Below are 11,249 nucleotides of genomic sequence, written 5' to 3'. Positions count from 1 at the left end.
ATAATAATAATAATAATAATAATAATAATAATAATAATAATAATAATAATATTTATACCCCATTCTTCAGCCGAAAGGCTATCAGAGCAGACAAGCATTAAATTTTATCACAGAGGTTACTTCCCTCCCAGACTTCCAGCCATTCTGTTTACTAAACTGAACCTGGAAACTTTCCCAATATCAAGCAGAATTCCAGACTATATTTGTTGTAGGGCTTGGAATCCAGGGATATATAATTCTCATCAGTGTGTTTGGTTTGGTTATTTTAAAAATGATTTTAATGTGTTCTATGAGGTTATTTTAATTATTTTTAAGATTTATTGTTAATATTTTTCATTTATTGTTTCTGGAAGCTGTCTTGAGCCCCACTCTAGGAAAAAGTTGACATATAAATAAAATAAAATAAAATAAAATACCACAGTCCTATCGCACCATTGCAAAACATCCATGTATCTACAGACTTGATAAATTTTCATGTGTTTGGGATGAACATTCCTTAATCCTTCCCTTCTGTATATTGCTTTAAAAAAGACTACATACCTTTGGCAAGGCCATCTCTTTTATTAGGCTGTTTGTTTTTGTATAATACCATGTACTTTGGTGGTATAATAATAACAGTAGTAGTAATACCATGTTCAGAAATCTATGCCACTGGGCCCATGGAGTGCATGAGGCAGACAATTTTATCTGTATTTTTCTAGCATTATGACACTTGACAGCTTCCACAGGATTATCATCCATTCTCCCCAACTCTAGACCAAGACTTCTTTTGCTTCAGAAAGTTGCATCATGTGCCCTTAGAATTTATCTGCATTTTATTTCATGTTATTTTGACTTCATGCATCTCCACAAAAGACTACTGTATATCAAATAAAACTTGTTAATTTTTACAAGTGCCACGACCCTGTCATACTCTCCCCTTGTCCTGATTTCTCAGGGGTAGTCCTAATTAATCATCTGGCATTCCACTTTTATTGCTACTTTTAAAATAACTCAATTTCTCTCCTCCTCCTCCTTTCCCCCTTTGTCCTCAGTTTATTTTAGTTGCTACAAATTGAACTCAAAGTGCAAAAGTAGTTTATATTCTAACTCAGTGAGGAGAAAAGGCAGGAAGGAATAGGCTATTGCCCTTCCCTGTAGATGAAGGCAAAAGCAAGCTGCTGCAGCCACCCCATGCTTGAGTGTTCTTCTTTATTGATAACCTTTGAACTTGATCACACTTTGATACTAGGCCATGTTTGTCCTGGATTTCACGTGTAAAATGTTGGAGTGTACGCCTTGTTCTTTTTACTGCAATAAACTAAACGCAACTAAAGCCTCTAATAAGGATTTTGAGATGTTATTTAAATATGTCAAGCATGTTGATTGAAAATGCATATGCATGTTGAGAAGTGTGTGTGTGTATGTGAGAGAGAGAGAGAGAGAGAGAGAGAGAGAGAGAGATCCACATTAAAACCAGCCAGATAACTACTTAAACCCAGGATAAAGTTTGTTTGCCAAGATCAGCACTTAGCAGCTTATCTTGAATTGCTAAGGGGAGACACACAAGACATGATGAGCTCAACTGTTTATCAGAAACTCTTCTTGGCAGACAGAGAAAGCCCTAGGCCTGTTTCATCTGGGAAGCTTACAGTAAGGCCTGACTCAGCTGTATCAATGGGCAACATGACATAGTTGTAAAAATTAATGCATCAGGATTCGCTGGGCCTATTATTTATTTATTTATTTATTTATTTATTTATTTATTTTTATCCCATCTTTCTCCTAAGTTGGGCCCCAAGGCAGCTCACTACACACACACACACACACACACACACACACACACACACACACTAAAATAACACTTTAAAAACAATTGAAATAATCCAATTAAAACAGTAAAACATACAAAAATTAAAATATACAATGTTAAAAAATAATCTAAACCAACCCCCATCCCCGAATAAACCAAGCCTGCATGATTTGAAAAAGCTTGCTGAAATAAAAATGTCTTCCCTTGCCTAGAACAAAGAGACTGAAAAGAAAAAGAATTATCAAGGAAGAATTTCTCCAATTGTGAGGAAGTCATTTGAAAAGAATCAAGAGAGCAGATGTACGTGTCGGTTATAGGGGGGAAACAACAACTTGAAACAACCCTATACCTCCCCATCAGTCACATAAAACTCTGCTGAGGTAACTGCTAAGTTTAATGCTAAGAGATTGGTGGAAATGGTTTATACATTGCCTGCTTACGTTTCTTTGACAGTGAAGTCCTACCACATTTGCCTTCTTTGCCATAAGGAATTCTGTTCATGGTTAACAAATATCCATCCTCTGTCAAGGCCTCATAAACTTCACTTGGATAGTCCCAGCGGGAAATGATTCCACTCTGCACAAGGAAGAGACAAACATCCTTTCAGAAAGGTTTTGATTTAACAGTTACAAGAAAGAAATAAACTAAAAGTGAATTAATTTCCTTTCCACAAGGATACACTCTTGGTTCTGGAGAGAACAGGAAACAAAGATGGGGCGGCATAAACGTTTCTAAAATAAGTTCCTTTCAGAAAAGAGTTGCTCAAAAAGGATCCCTTACTTCAAGGGAAAGGATGATCTGGTTGTAAATTGCTACTTTCTTGATTCCTATTCATCCTCAATGGCTTCTATGCAAGTTGCTTTTCTCAAAAAATACATAGAGGGAAGGAGCAAAACTGGGGTGGGCAATCTGAGGAGCTATTTTGCTCCATAGGTACCCTTAAGCCTTGCAGGGGCTACACCACCTGCTCCCAAATTTCAAGCTCTACCACTTTTCCTACCACTGCTGACACTGTCATCCAAATTCCTTGCTAGTTTCACTGGATCTCTATTGTGCAAGAGGACACCAGAGATTGCATGACAGATCCCTGCCAGTCTGCATGGCAGAACTTCTCCTTCACTTCTGGAGAGGAAGATGGATGAAGGAAGATGCTTTTTTGTTTTAGATTTGACAATCCCATTACCACTACCATGAGGCAGCATGGTGTAGTTGTTTGAGCATTGGACTACAACTCTGGAGACCAGGGTTTCCTCGCTTCTGGCTCAGCCATGTAAACTCACTGGGTGACCTTGGACAAATCACACTCTCTCATAATGAGGTTTTCTTGGCAAGTTTCTTCAGAGAGGGTTTGCCATTGCCCTCCTCTGAGGAGGACAATGGCAAACCCTCTCCAAAGAAACTTACCAAGAAAACCTCATTATAAGTTTACCTTAGGGCCACCATAATTCAGAAATGACTTGAAGGCATGCAACAACAACAAACACCACCTGATTTCTAGACTGTGGCTTATCCACAGAAGCAAATGCTGGAGTAAATGTTGCCCATCTCAGGAGAGGGTCTGTTACGTGAATGAATGAATGAGTCTTTATTTATATACCGCCGTTCCTTCGATCACGGCGGTTTACAACATAATAAAAATACAAATTATACCAGCAACAATCCCCCATATTAAAACAGTACAATACATCATATTAAAACCCATCATTCAATCATAATAATTAAAACCAATATAAAAGCAATAAAACAATTCCAATCAAAACAGTTCACACGATACACAGGAGAAAAATGTCAATTAGGACATGTGGGGGAAAGCTTGGCAGAAGAGATAAGTCTTAAGATTTTTCTTAAAAGACTCGAGGGAGGGGGCCGAGCGGAGCTCGTCAGGGAGAGAGTTCCAAGTCCGGGGGGCCGAAACGGAAAAAGCCCTATGCGTGGACACTGTATACCTAACCTTAGGAACCCTCAAAAGTTGTCTCCCACCTGACCTGAGAGTGCGGGGCGGATTATATGGGGAGAGGCGGTCCTCCAAGAACTCTGGGCCCAAGCCATATAGGGCTTTATAGGTAACAACCAACACCTTGTATTGCGCCCGGAAGCGAATTGGCAGCCAATGCAGATCTTTCAATATAGGTGTTATATGACTGGTCCTGGAACCACCAGTGACCAGCCTTGCTGCCATATTCTGGACCAACTGTAGCTTCCGAGTATGGTACAAGGGTTGCCCCATGTAGAGTGCATTACAGAAATCAAGTTGAGAGGTTACCAGTGCATGTACCACTGTTTCAAGGTCCCCCCGGCCCAGGTAGGGTCGCAGCTGGCGTATCAGCCGAAGCTGATAACAGGCGCCTCTAACAGTCGCATCCACCTGAGAAGTCAGGTGAAGCGACGAGTCCAGAAGCACCCCCAGACTGCGAACTGTGTCCGTCACGGGGAGCATGACCCCATTCAGGATGGGTGGACAAATTTCCTTCCCGGGACCAGGGGAGCCTATCACAAGTACTTCCGTTTTCTCTGGATTCAGGCTGAGTCTGTTTTCCCTCATCCAGCCCATTACCGACTCCAGACAGGCATTGAGAGGAGAGATGCCATCCCTAGTCACGTGTGCCTATCCCCATTCCATACATTTTGTAGTTTGAAAGAGAGCACACATGATCTCCCCCTGTTCCCCCACCAGAGCCAATACTTTCTATACAATCTGACTACATTGCTTCACCCTGCTTTATGATAAGGTCAGTCCTGAAATAAGGGCTGTATCTACCCTGCAAAATTTATGCAGTTTGACACCACTTTAACTTCTATGGCTCAATGCTATGGAATTCTGGGATTTGTAGCCATTTAGCCTTCTCTGTCAGGGAGCTTTGGTGCCATAACAAACTACAGCTCCCTGAATTCTACATAATGGAACCATGACAATTAAAGCAGTGCCAAACTGCATTAATTCTGCGGTGTGGCAGCATCCCAAGTCTTCATTTCTGTATGTACAGTGCACCCTACTTTTATGCGGGGATCCGTTCCGGGCTCCCCCCCCCCCCACATAAAAGAAAAAGTGCATATGCTCGAGCCCCATTACAAGTAAAGGGGCTTGTGCTTACAGCGGCACAGGGTGGTGGCGGCGTGCATGCGCGACGGGTGCTCACACCATTGTCTCTTCTGGTATGCGGTGCCGCTTCTTCCAGCACTGCTTTCAGTGTATGCTGAAAGCAGCGTATAATGCACCTGCGTATGACGCGGGCGCACTGTATTATCAAGAAAAGTCAGGGCTGATGCATATGTCCCTATTTTAGAAATTCTACTGAATACATGGACTATATTTTTGAACTTATGTCTACAATTTTGTTTGTTGCTGTGTCCCTTCAGGTCATTCAATTTGTGGTGTCCTTGAGGTTATTCAAGTCACAGGGTTTTCTTGTTAAAATTTGTTCAGAGGGCATTTGCATTTCCCTTTGCTCTGAGGTTGTACCAGAATATGAAAAACCAAGTGTTCTGAAGCTGTAAAATTGTAGACATAAGTTCAAGGTGTAAAATATGTCAAAACACATTTCTGAAAATACTACAATTAGAGCTGGCAGTAACTTACCGTGTTTAAAAACTGTTCTGGATTCACAACAATTTGTCTGTGGATTTCACCCAAAGACATGATCACTTCTGTTACAGACACCAACACAAATAGCAACCACATTTTGGAGTTCTGTAATAAATAAGTATATAAATAAATGGCTTGCGTTCCACACACAGTTAACATGCATCTTCATTTCTAGGAGATGAGTTGTATTTTCCTTCATTGTAAAACCATTTCTCACTCATCTCAAAATCAGCAGTGGGAAGGCAATATACACATGTGTCTACTCACGACATCAAACTGAATGGAGAAATCCTTGCACATACAGAAGGTTTGTTATAAACAGAAATCTGTGTGCTTGAAAGGGCCAATGGACTGGGAGATGCTATTTATCAGTGCACTCCCAATTCCTATCTACCTGGATGAAGTGTTGAGCTCAATAGAGATTACCTTTAGGACAGAAAGTATAGGAAAGCTGGCTGAGGTGTTGTCCGCACTGGCAAAATAAAGCAACTTCAAAGCGACTTGAAGTCAAGCTGGTTACATGACACTCAGTGCAAAACTGGGTGAAAGCTACATGAAGCCACACTCTAGAGCTAAAAACCAAAACAAAAAGAAGCCCTGATATTCTGTCTTAACGTGCAGCATCTCACTATAATACAAACAGGACATTGCCAGTACAGGAATGTAGCAAAGCAAGACAGTGCATGTGCCCAGGAACTGATGAAACGCAGCCATCAGTGCCATTGCTCGCCACATGGGGCGTTCATTTGAGCATACGTGTGCACACATGACCAACTGCACCACTGATCTTTTGCAAACCCTATGATGCGAACATCTGACAAACACAGCAAGTTGTCAATAATGAAATGGATTAATTACAAGATACACAAACAAAACAGTCCCACAGGGGAGTATCAGGTGAAGCAAGGACATGTAATTAGTGATGACAAGCAGTGAGTTTGTGCAATGGTGTGCATGCATGGTAGGGAGGTGGTGGGGGTGGGAATGGAGCCCTGGTGGTGCATTCATTAAATGTTGGTATTGTAGCCACAAAGTTGTGAGTTTGATCCTAGAGAAGGGCTCCAAGATCCACTCAGCCTTTCATATTTTTGTAGGTCGGTAAAATGAGTATCCAGCTTGTTGGGAACAATTGGCTTACACATTGCAAACTGCTTAGGGAGTGATAATTCATTGATAAGCAGTATAGAAATGTACAGTGGTACCCCGGGATACGAATTACCCAGCTTACGAATTTTTCGGGATACGAAAAAATCCCATAGGGATTTATTGTTTCGGCTTACGAAGGTTTTTTCGGGTTACGAAAAAACCTCGGCGCTATTTCGCCACCGGAGGGCAGCAGAGAGCTATTTTTTTCCATTAGCGCCTATGGCAATTCAGGTTACGAAGGTTTTTCGGGTTACGAAATTAGCCGCGGAACGAATTAATTTCGTAACCCGAGGTACCACTGTACTTGCTATTGCTATAAAAATAACTGAGTGGTGTGGCTTGATGCCACATGGTGTAAACTGCCCATAGGTGTTCAGCTTGCTCTGGGAGTGGACCGTGTGGACAGTGGAGTTTGCACTCGCTTTCAGAAAACCCAGGATTGAGCCACTTTTTTCTGCCAGTCTGCTCAGCCCCAGCATGGACTAAATGATGACACATTCTCAGAAGTCAGTACTGCCTTTGGCGACCCAAAATCAGCTTCTTAGGCTATGTTTGCATGGGCCAAGATAGTCCATGGGTTGCCTTGACCTGACCCTGTTACCTGGCCCTCTATTCCTGCACCACAGTGACTGTTTGCATAGGTATCCCACTGAGCTGCCCAGCGCATCTGCTGCTACTGCAGCCCACGCACTTCTGAGGTCAAAACAAAGGACTGTCAAAAACAGCAGGCTACCAAAGTTCAGAAACACCTTTATTAAGAAAACTATAGATCCAGTATGGTGACTTTCATTGATGTTTATCACACTGAGGTTTTTGCAACTTTTTGCAGCTCAGATCCGGGGGGACTGCGGGTCCAACGATGCGAATTCATGTCATAATGTGAATGTGTTATCAGACACAATTCCTTTCTATGGGAGCTCCTTCCATGGCGCTTCTGCAGTGAATCCAAAGTGACTCCTCATTTTGATGAATTCGGAAAAAAGTGAATTCACAGAATTCGCTTTCAAGCTCACTTCAGTTTCACTCCGAATTGGTCTGGTGTGGAATGCAACTTTGTGTCTGCTCTGGTACACTACTGAAAACCCCCCGGGTTGCAAATTTCCCATGATGTGGTGCTGGAATTTTCCCCCATTTCCTTTCAGTGGTCCTTTCGCTTTCAGGGCAACTCATTTTTTTATATGTGTGTATGTGCGTGAATGTGAATATACAGATATGTCTGTCTGTCTGTCTGTCTGTCTATCTATCTATCTATCTATCTATGTATCTATCTATGTGTGTGTTGAAATTGCTGAAATGAAAAGGAAAATAAAAAAGGGGAATGAAGAAGACACAGAAATATTCACGAGGCAAATATTCACACAATTACACAAAACAGGGAACAAGAACTTGCACCCCTTTTCACCCCAGAAACGTACAAGGTCATGATGCATTCAGACCTCCACTGAGCATGCTCAAGGGTGCCAATTCGAATCGTTGAATCCCACCAGTGTGGTAATACAATTTGCACTCACTCCGCTTTGCTTGAATCAATTCCCCCTCGATTCGGAAGGGCAATGGAAGGGCAACCAGGTGTGATAAAACATTCATGTTATAATGTGAATTTGCATAGCTGAACCAGGAGTCACCCCAGATTTGAGCTGCAAAAACCTCTGTGTGATAACTGACCAGCATATATTACAACCACATAATTAAACTACACATAATTCAAGCTTCAGGCAGGCTTAATTCTTATTTATTAAAATTAGTAAACACATTTCTTTTTCTCTTCACTCTGCCTCTTTCACTTTGATGTTATAGCCAGACACTTCCTTAAAAATAACATTGAATGATTTCACCTCCTTTCCTGGGCCTGAAACAGATGGGCCAAAGGAGCAGTTTCCAGCTGCTCCAGGGGCATGGTGTTAATATGATGCATGCCCCCAGAGCAGCTGGAAGCCACTCCGGGGCCACCAGAGGCAGTCTGAATCCACCAGAGAAAGAAGCTATGATGCCGGTAGTCCATTTGGAGCGACAGTGGCCCACTTTGAGAGAGGTACACTAAGATTCAGACCAGAGACATCTGAAAAGAGTTCCCCATTGGATGTCAACAGGCTCTGTGGGATGTCTAATCATGCAATTCTAGTAGCAATCCCAGCAATTTCTCTTCCAGAAGACTGGGAGGATAAACCTGACAAAAGTTCTTCACTCATGACTGAGGTCCTACTGTTTCATCATTTTTTTCTGCTTTAGGGTGTGCTTTAATAATAATAATAATAATAATAATAATAATGACATGAGGATGACAGCTTAATCCCATATCTGTATGACTACCTAACTGAGGCAATATGTTTTCTTTAATATATTTTGCAACATGTCTTACTGGCAAGTTTTCAGGTACAGTAAGAAGGGATTTTTCCACATCATCTAACAGTGGTTTGTTCAGCTGAACAGAAATACTATTAGGGAGTAGTTCTCCTGACTGAACAAGTTAAAATTCATGTTTGTCAGCAAACAGGTATTAATATTCCTTGTCAACATTTGAAGCTTGTGGCAAAAGGCCAGTTCTACGTCAGTTGTCCAATCTTAGTCCAAACATTTAGTCTATTTTCTCACAAACTACTAGAGTAAGGAAAAGAAATCGCTCCAGAATGCATTCATTCTTTTTTCTCCATGCACAGTTGTTTCTTTTATTTATTTGCAAGCCTCACAGCATCACAGAAATTGCTGTGACAGAATCATACACATGGGTGGTATCCCAGAATAATCTAATCCAAACTAGAGCCAGTGCAAGAATGCACAACTATTTACTCCAACAAAACCTTCCAGGTTCTTTTTGCATATAGAACTTATACAAGTGATCCTGGGCCTTGCAGCATTCTGAAAAGCTTTGCAATCCCCATGGTAGGTTCATATTTAGCCTTCTGTTTGCAGCCCAGATCCTGATTAAAAATTTTGTGGTACTATTCAAAATTGTGGCATTCATCATCATAAAAGTACCACTGAAATCCATTATCAAGAGCCAGTTTGGTATAGTTTGAACATTAGATTATAAGTCTGGTGAATAGGATTCAAACCCCTGTTTAGCCATCCCTGGATGACCTTGGCCAAGTCACACTTTCTCAGTCCCAGAGGGAGGCAAAGACAAAAACTCCTCTGAACAAAAGCTTGCCTAGAAAACCCCATGATCAGTTCACCTTAGGTTCATCATAAGTCAGAAACAACTTGAAGGTACACAACAACAACAACAACAACAACAACAACCCCATTATGAGCAACATCCAAATTCCAATGAGGTCAAGATATGTCTCATAGTGTCTGCCAGTATTATCGCGAATCTGTAACTGGAGCTACCCTCTTCTCTTGCTCCAAAAACATCTGAGGAAGGGGCAGCAATTCTCTGGGCCACTATCATAGAAACTGTATTTTAATTAATCTCTGTAATAGAATAACATATCTTTTGAGGGATTACGGCATAAACCTAACAACCCTGCTGTCTAAACCCTGACAGATTGTTACTTGGGTCTCAAAAGAATTCCAAATACTCACCCTGTGTGTCAAAATAAATTTGTTCCTCCTGCTACACTTCTTCAAAAGTTATCCTGGAAACTGGTGATTGGCTAGATTTAAAATAAAATAAAACAAAACAAAAAGCCTTGTCAAAGCACCAGTAGTACAGTGTACAGGACTCTTGCAAGACAAGTTACAGAACACATCAGGTGCAAATTTTTGCCAGCAATAAAAATTGTACTTCTATGGGTACTTGCCACGTCATCCAAGTAGCTGAAGGTGCATATTCAAAGATTGTCATTAACACAAACAAATATTAAGAAGTTCATTATTATGGTCCCAGAGCATATAGTTATTATACTCTCAGAACTACTATATGTTTCAACATATAGTTATGGAACATCCAGTAAGTACCTTCATTTGTCTTTTCATTAACTACTCCTTCAATTTCAGCTGCCTTCTGTCCAGTCTTAGAAAGGCATATAAATTGTATCTCAGCTGTCTGACTGCTTTGAAACAACTTAAGTGCATAGGAATACTGGGGCATACTGAAAAGTTTACCTAGTTTGAAGTGGGTCAATATTTTCCTTTTTCTGAGGTATAATTCATACACTACCAACTATGTGGCTGTTTCCTCTGCCACTACAGTAAGCAAGACTGTGAGTGATCCACTGATCAAATTATTTCTCATGCCACAAATGCAAGTCTAGACAGATCTATGGATAGCTTGTGAACTGAGCTTGGAGCACTTCCCATCTCTTGTTTGTGCCATGAGCTGTCAGTTTGTGGATCTCATGCTGTTCTTGCCACATGTGAATCAGCCTTTCTTGTGTGGAAAGTGGGATGCCAGTTGAATTGGTTCTCCTGTTTGCAGACATTTAATAATAAATGGATTGCAAAGACAATTTCTAGTGGGTAAATAAAGCATCTTGGAGAAGTGAGACAGATGCACTACACTGTAGACATAATGCACTTTGACACCACTTTAAGTACAGTAGCTCTATGTATGGAATATTGGGATTTGTAGTTTTACATGCCAAAGTGTGCATGTATGGAGAAGCATAGGAAAGTGGTTAACAGGGCAAGCTCAACTACTGGCACATCACAACATCTACTTCACATCCACATAAACCAGCTTGTTGTTGTTGTGTGCCTTTAAGTCATGTCCAACTTATGGCCACCCTTTGGCAAACCTATCATGGGATTTTTCTTGGCAAGATTTCAGAGGAAGTTTTCCACAGC

The 11,249-nt window shown here is 41.1% G+C and overlaps 1 protein-coding gene across 1 annotated transcript in view; it reads right to left on the bottom strand.

Annotated features, from left to right (window-relative positions):
- LOC121926115 (lipase member M-like) overlaps window positions 1–10,124 on the bottom strand; it is a 24,031-nt gene extending 13,907 nt beyond the window's left edge. Inside the window, exons 1-3 of the mRNA XM_042458784.1 lie at window positions 10,047–10,124; window positions 5,370–5,480; window positions 2,257–2,368 (exon numbers count right to left, since the gene is read on the bottom strand). Coding sequence (XP_042314718.1) covers window positions 2,257–2,368; window positions 5,370–5,471 — 214 coding nt within the window. The 5' untranslated portion in view covers window positions 5,472–5,480; window positions 10,047–10,124. The remainder of the gene's footprint in view (window positions 1–2,256; window positions 2,369–5,369; window positions 5,481–10,046) is intronic.
- Window positions 10,125–11,249: the final 1,125 nt, after the last annotated feature.

The sequence above is a fragment of the Sceloporus undulatus genome, chromosome 3 (assembly GCF_019175285.1).
Source record: "Sceloporus undulatus isolate JIND9_A2432 ecotype Alabama chromosome 3, SceUnd_v1.1, whole genome shotgun sequence".
Classification (NCBI taxonomy): domain Eukaryota; kingdom Metazoa; phylum Chordata; class Lepidosauria; order Squamata; family Phrynosomatidae; genus Sceloporus; species Sceloporus undulatus.
Note: the sequence above shows the minus strand (reverse complement) of the source record. Positions and strands in the feature narration are given on the sequence as shown.